Consider the following 17,592-nt stretch of genomic DNA (forward strand, 5'->3'; position numbering starts at 1 on the left):
TAGAAGTTTTAAAAGTACACTTGGCAATGCTGCTTGAGAAAAAGGTTATGTAGAAATGCAGATTGTGGATTAGTACTACCCTGATAGCATAAGAAAATTATATATAACTTCTTTTATAGATACTCATTTAAAATTATGTGTAAAGTTTAAAACATAAAAGTATGGAAAGTAGATTTATAGCAATATGTTCTTTGAACTTCGCTGTTGTCTTTTTTTTTTCTAGTTCTCTCCTTTTACAGAATGGAGTTATCAATTCATCTTTCTACTTCTTCCAATCTTTTGAAATTTTAAATTTCCATTATTTTTTCCTTGATTCTATCTTATTTCTTATTACTATTTTTTAGTTTAGCTTTTTTTTTTATTTTTAAAAAAAGTTTATGGGTACATAGTAGGTGTGTGTATCTATGGGGTACATGATATATGTTGATAAAGGCATACAATCTGTTGTAATCACATCAGAGTAAATGAGGTATCCATTACCTCAAGCATTTATCATTTCTTTGTTACAAACATTCCAATTATACCCTTTTAGTTATTTAAAAATGCACACTATTGTTGACTGTAGTCATCCTGCTGTCATCAAATACTAGATCTTATTTGTTCCATCTAACTATATTTTTGTACCCATTACCATTCTCACTTCCCTCCTACGCCCCACCACTATTCTTCCCAGCCCCTGATAACCATCATTCTACCCTCTATCTCCATGAGTTCAACTTTTTAAATTTTTAGCTCCCACAAATGAGTGAGAACATGCAAAGTTTGTCTTTCTGTGCCTGGCTTATTTCACTTAACATAATGTCCTACAGTTCTGTCCATGTTGTTGCAAATGACAGGATCTCATTTTTTAAAATGGCTGAAGAGCTACTCCATTGTGTTCCGTATCATTCTGTCTATTGTAGCTTCAAGTACAGCTTCAGGTATAGCTTCATATTCTTGCTTTACTTTTCTTTCTCCACCCATTCTACTTCATTTACCTTTTCAAAATAATGGTTCATATGATTCAGAAGACATGATTTAAAAAATTAAAAAATAACAATTGAAATTATCCTTTTATGATATTTTTAAAAGAACCAAGGTAACCAAGTGACTTATACTGGCATAATTACTGTTACATAATTTTATGCATTTGTTGAAGTTCTATCCTTTCTAAATCACTGTCAAGTGAATTACTTCTAATGAGCAATGAATAGAGTCAGGTTTACTGTGTTTACTTATCCAAAGATTTCAGATTTGTTTTTCCTTCCAAAGGTGTTCTATTCTGAATTTCGTCATGAGGCTTCCTTGCCTTGATTTCTTGATGTATTCCAGTTGGGTTAAAGGTTCAGATGACCAGATAGGCCTTTTAGGCTGAGGTGATGGAGATTTTTGCAAAAATACATCTACAGTCTTCATTCACTAGGGCAGAGTTTCTCAAAATATGCTCTAAAACTACCTATATCCCAATCAGCTCAGATGTTTGTTTACTGATTTATTGATAGTCTTAAACAATAGAAATTTATTTCTCCCAGTTCTGGAGGCTGGGAAATCCAATACACTGGCATAAGCTGTGTCTGGTGAGGGTACCCTTCCTGGCTTGCAGACAGACACCTTCTTGCATCCTCACATGGCAGAGAGCCCAGATGCTTATTTTAAAATGCAGATTTCTAGGTCAAAACCTAGAGCAATTGAATGGAAGTCTCTGAAGACTGGGAGCCAGGAATCTGCATTTTGTCAAGTTGTACATATTAATCCACATACAATGAAATTTGAGAACACCTAATTTTATTTTATTTATTTTTATTTATTTATTTTTTTGAGATGGAATCTCACTCTGTTGCCCAGGCTGGAGTGCAGTGGCATGATCTCAGCTCACTGCAACCTCTGCCTCCCAGGTTCAAGAGATTCTCCTGCCTCAGCCTCCCAAGTAATTGGGATTACAGGCACCTGCCACCACACCCAGCTAATTTTTGCATTTTTTTTTCAGTAGAAACAAGGTTTCACCATGTTGGCCAGGCTGGTCTTGAACTCCTGACCTCAGGTGATTCACCCGCCTTGGCCTCCCAAAGTGCTGGGATTACAGGTGTGAGCCATTGAGCCCAGCCGATAATACCTAATCTAAGGAATCCTTTCTTCCCACCAAGTATCTAGTGCATTAACTTTGGTTGCAGAGCAAAGTAGCTACACTCCATTTAATAACAAAAATGGAAAATTTAGTACCTTGGGGGAGAACTGCCATAACTATTTTAAGAGGTATTGATAAAGAAAACACACACCAAAAAAACCCAAAAACTTTCTACAATAAAGTAATAATTGTTTTTAGTATCTTGATTCTAACAAAGAGCAAAGGCCCAGAAAGTCTACAATCTGCTCAAATTTCCTGATTAATATTATATATAATAAATTATTTATTGAGCCCCTACTGTGGGCCAAATACGGTATTTGTGTTGCCAGGGATTATATAAAGCTATCCCGGAATGAAAAGCGTATGTTCACTCTGCTCTATTCTGGAAGAACCTCATTGATTTGATGATTGCTGAAAATGAATGTACTTCATGTCTTAGGCCCAGACATGGAAGCTTTCTTAAGGATTCGCTAAATGAAAATATTAGGTCCAAAACATATAGGTGTAGGCATTTGGTTTACAGCTGAACCACTGGAAAGGGAATGAGGTGTAGCACTTTTTGAGTTTGTGGCCTCTTTACGGTCAGCCTTGATGACTTTATTCAACAGTTTCCTTTCCTGCACAATCATCCCTCAGGTATTAGGCAGATGAATTGAAACTAAATGTAACCATATTGGGAACTCCATTTCATTGTAGGATTCATTTAGGATGTCTTTAGTAGAGTGACTTATGATTTGCCTGAGACTTTCTCAGCCAGTCTTATATCCCAGCAAACCTTTTAGTCTCATGCAAACTGAAACTGGGTAAGCTGGTCACCCTGGTCCTTAGAGGAGGGCAGGTGAGGCTCTTAGTTGAACCAATTTCACTCAGCAAATGAATGAAAATCCATTACCACCTTGAATTTCTCAGCTCATTTTCCTTACCAGTGGGTATAATTACCCTATTGGGGCACAAAACCTGTTTCTTTCCTTTAGTGGCCCTTCCCTTTTAGTCCTGTCAAACCATGTGCCCATGAGCCTCCCAAGCAATGATTCAACTTGGGATCATCCAAGGACCCAGTGGAGAGTCTCTTGAAAGTCTGCCGAGCACTGATAGCCTCTGTTTTTGTTTTTTGTTTTTTGTTTTTTTTCATTGTTGTTGTTGTCGTTTGTTTTTAATGAACACTGTCCTGGTCTCATAATCTTCCTGTTATTCTCAAAGGTCTATCTCTCTAAATAATTAGTCTAGCAATCCCAAACCTAGCTTCACATCAATTTTTTTTTTTTAAATTAGGAATGTAGGCATGCACATACATAAAAGCCTTAAATACTAAGAAGGCATGGGTATAAAACATGAACCATTTACAGTATTAAATTCCATTCTGATTCCTGTCCATGAACTTAATCACAGTTTTCAACATTCATGCATCCCTTTCATCCCATCCTTTAAAGCCTTGTGATTTTGGCATTTCATGGTCTTACTTTCAACCAGATTTTAAAGTTTAGCTCGTATTAAATTACCATCTCAAAGAGAAAATGTAAAGTACAAGGTTTGAATTAGGCAGATCTGTGTTCCAATGGAATTGTTGCCTTTATTTCCTAAGTATATGAACTTAGAAAAGTTTATCTAAGCTTTAAGCTTTAAAATTTGCTCATTAGTAAAAACGGAGAAAATAATAGCTATTTTAGAGGATTTTGGGGTAGATATTTAGGTTACGCATATAAAGCCCATGGCAGCATATTGCCCCACCCCAGCAGACATTCACTAGGTATTATCTTCACCACATTATTACAAGATTGTAACTAGTAACATTCGTTAACAATCAGGCTGCAAAACTGTTATTATTATTGAGACAGGGGCTTGCTCTGACCCCCAGGCTGGAGTGGAGTGGCTTGATCACTGCAGCCTTGATCTCCCGGGCTCAAGCGATTCTCCTACCTCAGCCTCCCAAGTAGCTGGGACTACAGACATGCGCCACCAAATCCAGCTAATTTTTAGGTTTTTGTTTGTTTGTTTGTTTTTTGTAGAGACGAATTCTCATTATGTTGTCCAGGCTGGTCTCGAATTCCTGACCTCAAGTGATCCTCTCGCCTCGGCCTCCCAAAGTGTTGGGATTACAGGCGTGAGCCACTGCGCTGGCCAAGTTGCAGAATTCTTTAGGCATCAAAGATGATGCCTCAAGTAGAAAGGCACAAACTGCCTTCCTGAGGAACACAGGGAGAACTCTCATTACATCATAGTCTCACCGACTCTATCTGAAGGAAGTGATGCTTCTTATATCTTCGGAGTGTCTAACATCATCTGGCCCCCTGGCAGTCTGTGTATTCAGGAGGTTCTGGCTTTCAGGTTTGCTCCCTTGGGACCTCTTATGTCACGTCGCTCGTTCTAGAAAGGGAAGCGGGTAAAAGAAAAAGGGAAATCACCAAAATGCAAAATCTGTTGCCAGATGCCCTATTCCGTCCCAACTACTGGGGCTGCTGGCGTGGGCTGCTAAATCTTTTCGCGTAAAGATTGTCAGGCGCCACCCTCAGGTGTTTGTCAGCACAGAGATGGGGGAGGAGGGTGAGCTCACCCTAGAATTGAAAGGCAGGTAGTGAGGAATGAGGGGTGAGGGGTGGGAGGTGGCCATGAGCTTCTGCGTTTTGGCTAAAGTACAGACATAAAGCCGCGGCGTGAGGGTTTGCAGAGTGGTGGGAAGGAGAGAATGTCTTTGCTGGGTACGCAGAGCATTTCTACACTCTCAAGAAGGCTGCCCGATTTGTCAGGTTTGCGCCCGGAGCCCGCGAGAAGGGCAGGAACTTTCTGTGATAAGCGCCTTCCCAAATGTGGTGTCTGTTAAACTCAGAGCCTCAGCGAGGGCTGCTGGCAGACACGCCGGCTTCGCAGAAAGTCTCCGTCCAGCAGGTAGCAGGTTAAGCAAGCATCAGGTGCGCGAATTTGCTCTCGCTCACCATTTCTAGGCCTGGGAGCACGCCACATTGTCGCCCGCGACCGCGGGTCGCGCATGCTCCTTGCTAGCGAGTGGGTCGTGGCTCCCGCCGGAAGCGTTCTCTCCCAGGCTGCATTTCCTTCCTGTGCGAGGCCGGCTGAGGGCATTTGCTCCCGCTGTTTCTGCTCCTGGGTGAGTAGCGGGTTCCCGTGGGGCCTCATGGGATGGGTGTCGTATCCTGCTGAGGTCCTTTAAGGACCGTCTCGAACCTGGGAACCCCCGGAGGAAAGGTCACCGCGGTCTTCTGCCACGCCTCACCTCAGTGCCGCCCCCAAGCGCCCCGCAGCCCTTAGTATCGAGAGGATTAACCTCCAAGGGCGTCCCGGGCCTCGCCTTGGCGTCCGGCCGGGCCTGAGCCCTTAGGGTCTGCTTAGCTCCTCCCCAAACTCGTGCCATTCCCGAGGGAATCTTTGTCGGCTTCCTGGTCACTGTAGGGGTTTGGGGTCGTCCCGGAAGACTTCAGAACCAGGCGAACCTAGACGCAGGCGGCTGGAATGAACCAGCTCTGATTGTCGCACGGGCGACAATCACCTTGTGCAGACTCGAAGGTGGTTCTTCAGGGCCGGGCACGCTTTCGCAGAAGATGGTGATGTTAATAATAACCTGCCCTCTTTGTGGATATTGGCAGGCCCTCATTGTCATAGGCTGTATCCGTAGGGTCTTTATGTCTGCAAAACCGGGACTTTTGAGTTTGAGAATCCGTTTGTGAAATACTGAAATGAATTAGGAGAGAAATGCTACAGTGAATGCTATGCTATGAATGCTGTACATGTAAATAAATTGCTCATAGATGAGGTAGTACGATTTCATAGTTTTCTACTCGGAAATGGAGAACTTAAAATGAAACGACCTGATACCATATTTGCCTAGCAAGTAACTCTAGGGTTATAGTGTTTTAGGATGTTTCTTGGTTGCTTACAGCATTGTCATCGTATATGTACATATTTGTGTATTCATTTTGTTGAACTTAATGTTTATACAGGATTGAAATACACTCTCTGCTGTTGTTTGCACATGCAGCTTTTATTGTATATTCGCTCTAATGGTGTTGTTGCTGTAATAGCCTTACATTGCAGGTATATCAATACCGAATGAATGATACATGAGTGTACAATGAAGTATATACAGTCACAGTCTACAAAACAAGTTTCAGTTTCATTGAAGGATTTTGAAGTAATTTAAAAAGATGGACTACTATTTTACAAGTGGCCTTAGTAGACCTAAGTCTTTACTACATTAAAAATTTCAGAATTGGGAAAGATATAAACGGGTTTTGTATCTTGAACTTTTATGGGACTAAAAGTTGTTACTATCTTGATGACTGGGATGTGTGCATAACAACCCTAATTTGTTCATGTAGTTCAATGACTATCCAATAGATGACAGTTTTATCACTCTACCCACTCTAAACAAATGAAAATATTTTACTGGAATGCCACCGCTTTTCACAGGTCAAGTTAATAAAACCCTTATCTTGTCTAAATTATTTTCACCTGTGAGTATACTCCACGTTGTGATATAACACGTTTCAACTGCATTTTCAACTTCGTGGAATAAAGACTAGAAAAGTCAGTTTTTTTACATCCTATGAGAAGTGAAATACTGTGTAACCCGTTTTTTTTGGAATCCATGCTGATGGAATCCTCCTTGTTCCATGAGGAGAGATTTCAGTTAGTTGCCTTCTCCTGTTTGGCTTCTTTTGCTTTCTTTATAATTAATATAATAGCCGGACAGTGTGTTCTTTGAATAAAGTGATGATATCTTAACAATTATTGTATACCCAGTATATAGTGGGCGTCGTATATAGATGTTCAGTAAGTGCTATTTGAATGAATTAAGTCACTTAACATCCCTAGGTCAAAGTTTCTTCCTCCAAAATGAACGCTTTCAATTATTTAGTTGTTAAGTTTAAATTAAATACAAGTATTGTGAAGCGAATGGCTCCTAATAATGGAGAAATGTGGAACGTTTTGGAAATCCTTCAGAAGTCTGACAGTGACTCTGTTGGAATGATTGGGAGGTTTTCTTCAGTTACAATTTATGGGTTGAACAGATAATTTTTGAATAGCCGTTGTGTGTGGCAATTATAAAGGTCTGTTTTGTGTGTAACAGTTATAAAGGTACATAAGATATACGTCTTGTTTAAAAGGATTTAAACTCTAATTGAGTAGATATAAGGTCAATAATGATTAAAAGCAAGACTTTTTTAAGATAGTGTAATAGGGCAAAATGAATAATACAGAAAATTCATGTGATTTGAAAGGCTTTATGGAGCAGATAAAGTTGATTTTGGAAGTTAGGATAGAATTTGACTAATTTGAGGGTGAATGAGGGTAAATGGCCCATGCAGGGTACTAGACAGATATGCTGAAGGGAAAATATGTGTGGGATTTTCAGATACTAGTGACTCCAGCTATTTAGAGTCCCTTTGAAAAGGGGTGAAAGATAAAATGCTTAAAATTGACTCTGGAGCTAGATTCTAGATTAGAATAGTTTTGAGTGCTTGGGAATCTTGTAAAGGGAATACTTTGGAGTCTTTTGATTAGAGAGAAGAAGTGTATATCCTTGAGTGGAGGTGAGGTGTATAAAAGGAAATAAAAAATTTTGGAGCTATTCTAGAGGGAGGAAGGTGAAGAGGCTCTTTAATTTAGTAGTAGTGAGAGGAGAATTTTAGAGCTGGAAGGACTGTGGATATTTATGCAGTACCTAACTTTTATCTGTGCTGAGCCATACCAATTCTGTTTTTGTCATGTTTATATGAGTGCAAATACATATTCTCTTTTTCTTATATATTCCATAGCATTCAGCACACTCCTGTGCTGAAAGTATAATGGCATTATTTGAAGCTAAGATCCTATCTCCCAAAATGTGATAGTCGTATCACCCCTAACAAGCTTATTCTTCTGAGTAGTTATTGCCGTTGACAGAGGAGTGTATGTTTTCTGTAAGCCTAGCTTTGATTGATGTAGCTGTTCAGGGATATATGCAAAAGTAGGCACATTTACCTCATTTTTTTCTCTTTAGCTTGGGTGAGTGCTGTATTCTTGTAGTAGTTGTCTCAGTTCAAGATTTTTCCAAGTTCTATTGCTTCCTACTTAGCTGGGTTGTTGGGAACAATAGTGTGACTCAAAGAATTTAATGCCACTTATTAATTGAGAAAATGGCATGTTTAAATTTAAGCAGGCCTTGAAACCCTTTAAAAGTAGGTGTGAGGAAAAAGTGAGTGAGTTCACAATTTGAATTTCACTCAAAAATTACCTGGTATACATTACAGTTAATAGAAGAAATTCTTACCATCACATTAGTATTGTCGGGCTGCCTTTCTTCAGTGGGATTAGTGTTGTAGTCGATACTTTCCTAGACTCTGAAATAGTTCTTTAAAGCTGTTTGAGTAAATACCTTAAGATATTTACTGTATTTTTCAAGTAAAATGATTAATTCTACCAAATAAATCTGAGTTTCTAGTCTACTTCTAGTTTGCAAGAGGAGCTTTAAATGTGTTTGTTTACTTAACATTTAAAAATCCATTTCTCCTTAAAATGAAACACTTTGTTTAAGGTAGGTAATATTTTAATTTGACTAGACGTTAGTTTTTCTTGCTTAGTTTAAGCTACTTTGTTAGTCTCCCAATTTTAATAAGTATAGTTATTACCTAGTGACATTTCGGTTTTTTTTTTTTTAAGGTTAACAATCAAGATGGTACATGCTGAAGCCTTTTCTCGTCCTTTGAGTCGAAATGAAGTTGTTGGTTTAATTTTCCGTTTGACAATATTTGGTGCAGTGACATACTTTACTATCAAATGGATGGTAGATGCAATTGATCCAACCAGAAAGCAAAAAGTAGAAGCTCAGAAACAGGTATGATTGAAATGTCTGAAGATCATTTTTCTTGTGGCTAACAAATATTTTCCCCTCAAACTAAAAATTTGGTAGAGTTAATAAATTAATGAGAAATTCTGTAAGACTCACATGAAAATGTATTGATACTCGTAGTTAATTTTATTACTCTTACAAAGTACTAGTTTATTATGACATTATTTCAAGTAATTTTTACTATATAAACAACTTATCAGACGAAGAGAAATGGAGAATAAAATATAATATTGTGAACATCTTCATTAGAATATTTTTGTCAGCTTTCAAGGTAGGATCTAGGTAAAATTTTTTAGGTTAACCCAAAATATTTATCTTCAGTAATGATATGCCTTTTGCTGTGTATGACTTCTGAAATGTGGATAATACTGAAACATTCTTAGTCTTAAACTTATAAGCTACACTAAAATCTAATTAATGAATGACTCTAAAAGTTGTTGATTATTAATATAAGCTGTAGTTTTGAACTTTTCACCTGCTGCCTCTTGTGGTCATTTCCTTTTAAAAGTGATATATTTGGTTTCTGTTTGTCATCAAAACATAAAAACCTTAAAGGAGTCTTACACATTTTTTGTGCTGTTAGCTGACTTTTCCCTCTGGCTCCTTTTTTTAAAAACAATAATTAATAGCTAAAATATTTATATCTTATTGAATATCTTATGGTATAATAACATAATTTATCTTACAATAATTGAATAAGATATCCATGGATTTTTAGATCTGTCTTGTGAGTTGTGACAGATTTCTTTAATAAACATTTATTGAGTTCCTAGCAACTGCTTGGTACCGAAGAAAAAAGATTAATAAATCTTGTTCTGTCAAAATGCTGTAGGCTAGTGTGGGAAATAGAGATGTAAATAAATGACTGTTTTACAATGTTATGCATAGCCCTTACATCAGTAAAAAGTGAAAACCACAATTTTATAAACACTGCAGTAAGTGTATATCTGAAAGGCACTTTAGACAATTCTGAACTTTTTCCTTGAATTTTATTATAAAATAGTTGACTGAAGTTCTAGATTATATTATCAGCCTATTTGTAAATCTCTGGGAAGTCTGACCAGGGTAGATAAAAAAAAAAAAAAAAAAAAGTAATTTGAGTGTATCCATTTGTCAACCTAGGTGTAGGTTAACACCTACACCTGAATCATGATACCCCACCTGAATCATGAAAGTCAGTTTAAGTCTGATGTAAAAATACTATTAAGTTACATCATTTCAGCATTTTAAAAAGCAGAGATGTGACTTTTAAAGATAATTTTGTCTTTTTTTCCCCTTGGCTTCTAAGAACTCCTGGAATACACATGTAGAAGACATACAGAAAGCTAAATATAGATGCTAAATACTACATGAATGAACCATCATTATTAAGCCTTCATTTAAAATTATGTGTATAGTATTCTAAATATTAGGTATATGAAGTATTAGATACTGTGTCCTTCGTAGTACCCATGGTAGGGAGAAAAGATTTGTTCATGATAATATAATTTTTTTTTTTTTTTTTTGAGACGGAGTCTCGCTCTGTGGCCCGGGCTGGAGTGCAGTGGCCAGATCTCAGCTCACTGCAAGCTCCACCTTCCGGGTTCACGCCATTCTCCTGCCTCAGCCTCCTGAGTAGCTGGAACTACAGGCGCCCACCACCTCGCCCGGCTAGTTTTTTTGTATTTTTTAGTAGAGACGGGGTTTCACCATGTTAGCCAGGATGGTCTCTATCTCCTGACCTCGTGATCCACCCGCCTCGGCCTCCCAAAGTGCTGGGATTACAGACTTGAGCCACTACACCTGGCTGATAATACAAATTATAATAGTAAGTAGCATATGCCAGTTTCTTATTGAGTAGTGTAGACAGAAACTGTGGCTCTTAGAGAAAATAGTAGTCACCAGTGATTGAGGTAGTTGAAGGTGGCTTTATGAAAGAGCTTGGTCTCTAGGGTCGGCAAGGACAGTTTTAAATAGAATGCTCTACTTTTCCTTCTTTGGTCCTTTTTGTTTTGTTGGGTGGACTGAGACTGATAAAAAATACACAGCATTTTAGAAATCCATCATCAACTGAAAAGGAGGGATACTTTTTGCTCCTAGCATTATCCCATTCCACAGTAATTCACCAGTGTTTGAAACACTCAAGATGAAATGGGATTTGCTTGGCCAATGGCTATAGCCTCTTGGTTACCCCTCCTCTTCTCTTCCCTACATCTCTGGCCAACTATTAAACATGCTGTTGACTGGCCATGCGGTGGCTCATGCCTGTAATGCCACAACTTTGGGATGCCGAGACAGGCAGATCACTTGAGATCAGGAGTTCGAGATCAGCCTGGCCAACGTGGCAAAACCCCATTCCTAATAAAAATACAAAATATTAGCCGAACATGATGTCACATGCCCAGCTGCTCGGGAGGTTGAGAATTGCTTGAACCCAGGAGGCAGAGGTTGCAGTGAGCCAAGATCACACCACTGCACTCCAGCCTGGGCAACAGACAGAGACTCCATCTCAAAAAAAATAAAAATAAGTAAATATGCTGTTGACCAATTGAAGACTTCCGTAGGCAGTCTTAACTCATTAAATATATTCGAATGGGTGGCTGATACACAATGTTTTAAGGATAATTCACCTTATAGCAGTACATAGAAGGAATAGGAGTCAAGAGGGACTAGAAGCAAGCTCTGTTGGTGATAGACTGTAACAGTCCTGACACCCTCTTAGAATAAGAGGGTGACAAAAGGAATGAAATGAGTGAAATAGACTAACACAAATGAATGCAGGAAGGACTTTGTGATGATGTGGGAAAAGAAAAAGGACATCTTAAAAATGAATCAAAGATCTGTCTGGATACCTCAAAGACTCATAATATCTTTTATACAGGTTTGGAAACTGGTAGGTAGGGCAAATTTATGAGAAGATGACGTTTGATCCAGCCATGTTGGGTTTGTGTTGGTGGGAGGAATTCAGGAGGAAATGTTCATACAGCAATTGAAGTTGCAGGTCTGAATCTCAGAAAAAAGGTCAATCCAGAGGTAAATTTCCTTGTCAGATGGTTATAAGTAGTTGGAGTTGTTAAAGCAGTGAGTCTCACCTAGGATAGAGTAGGCCATATGGTTATTCCTGTATGTGTATATATCATTTGTAGGACTTTTCCCAAACCATTCCCCATCTCCCCTCACCATCATCAAGATGTATACATATATTTTTTGAGAAATTCTAATGTAATTGTCACTATAATAAATAGTAATTACTATACTAAGAGTGAGGAAGTCTCCAAAGGGGATGGTATAATGCACCATAATTGGTAAGCTGAAGAGTAAGCCTTGATACATTTCCTTCATTTAGGGTGTAGAAAGATGATGTGCAGCCAGTGAAGAATGAATAGGTCAATATGGGTAACAAGGTACCTGGCCTGACTCCTGCTGAAAACAGCTAAACAAGCTTGATAATTTTTTTAAAATCTTGTTTTATTTATTTATTTTTGAGACGGAGTCTTGCTCTGTTGCACAGGCTGGAGTGCAGTGGCACAATCTCAGCTCACTGCGCCCTGCTCCTCCCTGGTTCAAGCAATTCTCCCGCCTAAGCCTCCGGAGTAGCTGGGATTACAGATGCATGCCACCACACCCGGCTAATTTTTGTATTTTTAGTAGAGATGGGGTTTCACCATGTTGGCCAGGCTGGTCTCGAACTCCTGACCTCAAGTGATCTGCCTGCCTTGGCCTCCCAAAGTGCTGAGATTACAGGTGTGGGCCACCGCACCTGGCCTAAAAATCTTTTTTTTTTTTTTTTTGAGACGGAGTCTAGCTCTGTCACCCAGGCTGGAGTGCAGTGGCGCGATCTCGGCTCACTGCAAGCTCCGCCTCCTGGGTTTACGCCATTCTCCTGCCTCAGCCTCCCGAGTAGCTGGGACTGCAGGCGCCCGCCGTCTCGCCCGGCTAGTTTTTTGTACTTTTTTTAGTAGAGACGGGGTTTCACCGTGTAGACCAGGATGGTCTGGATCTCCTGACTCGTGATCCACCCGTCTCGGCCTCCCAAAGTGCTGGGATTACAGGCTTGAGCCACCGCGCCCGGCCGTGGCCTAAAAATCTTAAAGGCATTCATAAACTATCAACAAAGTAAAGAATACAGGTTGAAAACTTAAGACAAAAATTTCAGAAAGATAAGGTGAGCTTGATTGCCAGCCTTTACCTTGAGGGAATTTGCTGAATTCTGTTTTTATGATTTCAGAGGGGCTCAGTATACAAAACACAGAGCCAATCTAAGGTAGGCAGTCTCATAGATGATACTCCAATAAATCTAGAACCCCAAAAGGCTATCTGTAGTATTTCAACTAAAGATAAAGACATAATGTTTTAAAGATGAATAGTTTAAAGAGAGAAATTTAGGCCATATGCTGGGCGAGGTAACACATCTAAAATGTAGATACAGAAAGGTTGAAAGTAAAAAGATGGAAAATGCATATACTACACAAATATAAGAAGAAAGCTGACTGGGCAAAAAGAAATTGTGAGGCAAAGATACTGGAGAAAATGTTTGCTAAATAAATGATGAAAGATTTCAGTTCACCAATAAATATAACATTTCTATTTGTGTGTAACTATTGATGTAGCCTCAAAGTATATAAAGCAAAAATATGATAGAACTACATGGAAAAATAGACATCTCCATCAACATGGTGAGAGATTTTTAACACCTAATAATTGTTCAGATTTTTTTTTAAATTAAGGATATAGAAGATTTAAATAAAAAATGGACACGTATAGTATATTGTGCCAAAATAAATGCAAAATACATATCTCAAGCACATATGATTTGTGAAAATAAACCAAATGCTAGATAATAAAGCAAATCTCAAGTTTCATAGTATCGCTACCAATACTATGTACTGCTATGGTACAGTACAGTAGAGGTCATTAGGAAAATAAGTTTGGAAAGTAGGAAATATTTTAAAATGACTCCTGGGTAAAACACATAATAATGAAATGAATGGAAATAATAACATAGGTTATTGAAATAGAAAGTAAATATACAGTACAGAAAAATTAATAAAACCCCAAATTGGTTTTTTGAAAAGACATTAAATCAAGACTTTCAAACTGACAAGAAAAAAGTTACCAATAAAATGCCACCTGGAACAAAAAAGGCCTAATACTGCTGCAGATGTTAAAAATAAGGGCCAGGCACAGTGACTTACACCTGTAATCCTAGCGCTTTGAGATGCTGAGGTGGGTAGATCATCTGAGGTCAGGAGTTCGAGACCAGCCTGGCCAACATTGTGAAACCCTGTCTCTACCAAAAATACAAAATTAGCGGGGCATGGTGGCGCGTGCCTGTAGTCCCAGTTACTCGAGAGGCTGAGACAGGAGAATCGCTTGAACCCAGGAGGCGGAGGTTGCAGTGAGCCACGATTGTGAGTACAGCACCAGGCTGTACTCCAGCCTGGCAACAAGAGCGAAACTTCATCTCAAAAAAAAAAAAAAAAAAAAATTAAATGAGTAAACAAAACTGTCTCAAAAAAAAAATAATAAAATAAATAAATAAAATAAGGACTGTTAATAACTATAGTTGGCCCTTGAACAACAAACAGCGTGTTTAAACTGTGTAGGTCCACTCATAAGCAGATTTTTTTTTAAATGAAAGTTAAAATGAGTGTGCCCGTCTCTCCTGCCACTCCCTCCACCTTCACCTCTTTTAACTCTGCCAACCTGAGAAAGACCAACCTCTCTTCCTCACGCTGCTCAACATGAAGACAACAAGGATGAAGTTAATGTATTTCCCTTTATGATTTTTTAAATAACATACTTTCTCTAGATTACTTTATTGCAAGAATACAGGATACAAACTATGTTATTAACTGTTTCTGTTAGTGATAAGGTCAACAGTAAGCTATTTTAGTAGTTCAGTTTTGGGAGAGTCAAAAGTTCTATAGGGATTTTTGAGTGTGGTGGGGTCAGCATCCCAGTCCCTGTGTTGTGTAAGGGTGAACTGTATATTGATAAATTTGAGAATTTAGGTATGGACAAACCCTTAGAAAAATAGGCATTTCTAAAACTGACTTAAGAAGAAATAGAATACATGGTTAGTTCCATAACTATGAAATAATAGTGAAAATATCTTTTTATAAAGAAAATGTCAAGCCCATAGAACTTTATAGCAAATTCTGCCAGTATTTAAGGAACAAATTAATAATAACCAATTTAGGCAAATTCTTCTAGAATATAGAAAGAATATAGAAAGGCAACACATAACCTTTTTGTGAGGCTAGCATAACTACAATTCCAAAACCTATAGTAGTCTAATTTCTCTCTCTCCCTTCTAAATTGGTATAAGAATCTTAAATGTTAGCAAATTAAATTCAGCAATATAGAAAAAATACAATGCAGCCAGTTGGATTTATCCCAGGAGTTTAAGCCTGGCTTCATTATGGGATGGGAAATCAATATAATATGCAACATTAACAGATTAAAGAATAAAACGTATATGATTCTCTCAATCAATGCAGAAAAGGCCTTAAGCATTCGTTCATGGGTTTAGAAAAGCTCTTAATAAAATGGGAACAGAAGATAGTGTTATTTTTTGTTTTTTGTGTTTCTTTTAGAAGGAACCTTGCTCTGTCCCCCAGGCTGAAGTACAGTGGCACGATCTCAGCTCACTACAACCTCTGCCTCCCAGGTTCAGGCAATCTTTAACTTGATAAAATGAATTTACTAAAACAAATGTATTTTATAGTGAAAAATTGGAAACATTTTCTTTATGATTAGGAGCAAGCCTGTTGTCTTTCATTACTTTTCATTACTTTTTTTTTTGGGGCTTTCCTTTGTTGTCATTACTTCTGTCGTTAACATTTTACTGAGTAACTAGCCACTGCCTAAGTCAAAACGTAGGGATTGGAAAAGAAAACTAAACAGTCATTATTCATGGATAATATGATAATCTACATAGAAAGCCAAAGAATGTCTACTAGCTATCAGGATTAATGAGAGTTTGATGGGTTTGCTGGATTTAAAATCAGTATACAAAATCAGCTGTTTCTGTATATCCGCCATGTGTTAAAATGTCATTTAAAAAATTATATAGTAGCATCAAAAATAAAAAACAACGGACAAACATAAGACATACAACACATTCATAGAGAAAATTATAAAACTGTTGAAAGTTTAGTTAAATTCAACATCAGTTAAAAAAATACTGGCAGATTTTCGTTTTGTTGTATTTTTTCCCGAAATTCATGTGGAAGAACAAAAGTCTATAAATAGGGAAGGTAATCCTAAAACACAAAGTTTTATTTAACTACTTTCTGATTTGAGTTTTCTTATCTGTAAAAGTAGTAATAGCACTTACCTTGTTGGGTTGCTATTGGAATTAAATATATAATGTAAAATATAACAGTGCTGCATAAGTGTTTCCTATTATTTTTATAACTTAAAAGATTTGTACTGAGGACATATACATAGGATGCATATGAATCAGTAAGAAAGAAATAACAGAAAAAATGGGCAAAGAAACTTAAATAGGCACATTAAAAAAGAACACTCTCCAGGGATCAATAAACATATGAAGAGTTGCACAAACTGATTAGGAATCAAAGAAATGCAAATTAAAGTCAAATTGAGATACCTTTTCACCCCTGCCAAGTTGTAAAATTTTAAGTCTGTCAATAACATGTGCTTCAGAGAATGTGGAACAGTAGGAACAAAAGTATTGCTGTTGGGAATATGAATTAGTATAACCATTTTGGAAGATAGTTTGGCATTATCTAGTAAAGTTGAAAATGTGCATAGTCAATGACTCAAAAGTTTTATTGTGGGCATATATCCAAGAACCAGGAGATATATGCAAGAGTGCTCATAGCAGCTCTGCTTGTAATAGAGAAAAGCAGGAACCAATCGGAATATTAGTATAAATGTTGGTATATGCACATACAGGAGAAGAAAAACACTTTTCCTTCTACCCTTCTGAATTATCATTTGGGCCTCTGTAACAAAAGATAGATAAATAAGAGAAAAACAAACAAGTTTATTAACATGTATCAAACATGCAACCTATAGGAGTACCAGAGATGCGTAACTCAAAAGTTTGGTTAGAACTTGAGTGTATATAGTATCTTGGCAAAGAAACAAATTTTTAAAGAAGTGATCAGACAAAAGAAAAGGACCTTGAGTCTCTAGGGGCAGCAAACTGTGGGAAACTGATGGTAGATGAAGACTAGTTATTAAAGTTTGTTGTGTAGATTCCTCTGGCTGTCTAAAGTTGTTTCCTTTGATTAACTTTTGTCCTTCCTGGTAAAGAGAAGAGGAGGGACACCTTTGTGAATTTACTGCTTCTAGGCAAGAAGGGGTAGGGCAGACAGCTTTTCTTATATCTGTTTTTTTCTAAGTTTCCCTCAACTCAAAATAATTCTTATGCCAGAGTGACATACTTCGGTCTACACATGCCGGAGCATAATATTAAGCAGAGAAAAGTGAACAAAATACAGATGCTCAACAACTCTAAGAAATGAGATGAAAACGTCACAGAAGAGTACTTAGAGTGTGATCCCATGTAGACATTCTGAAACATGTAAAACTAAACCGTAGAGAATCAAACATATGGTTAAGTTAAAGAAAAGCACGAGATGATTTCAATTTAGGATTGTGATTTTTTTTTCTGGAAGACAAGAGAAGATCT

The 17,592-nt window shown here is 37.7% G+C and overlaps 1 protein-coding gene and 1 pseudogene across 1 annotated transcript in view; one reads left to right on the forward strand and one right to left on the reverse strand.

Annotated features, from left to right (window-relative positions):
• LOC108527543 (cofilin-1 pseudogene) overlaps positions 1 to 5,115 on the reverse strand; it is a 27,317-nt pseudogene extending 22,202 nt beyond the window's left edge.
• Positions 5,093 to 17,592, forward strand: part of ATAD1 (ATPase family AAA domain containing 1) — a 66,616-nt gene continuing 54,116 nt past the window's right edge. The window contains 2 exon segments of the mRNA XM_017868862.1: positions 5,093 to 5,204; positions 8,756 to 8,930. Of these exon segments, the coding sequence (XP_017724351.1) occupies positions 8,769 to 8,930 (162 nt within the window). The 5' untranslated portion in view covers positions 5,093 to 5,204; positions 8,756 to 8,768.

Source organism: Rhinopithecus bieti, unplaced genomic scaffold (genome assembly GCF_001698545.2).
Source record: "Rhinopithecus bieti isolate Rb0 unplaced genomic scaffold, ASM169854v2 scaffold_4655, whole genome shotgun sequence".
Lineage (NCBI taxonomy): Eukaryota > Metazoa > Chordata > Mammalia > Primates > Cercopithecidae > Rhinopithecus > Rhinopithecus bieti.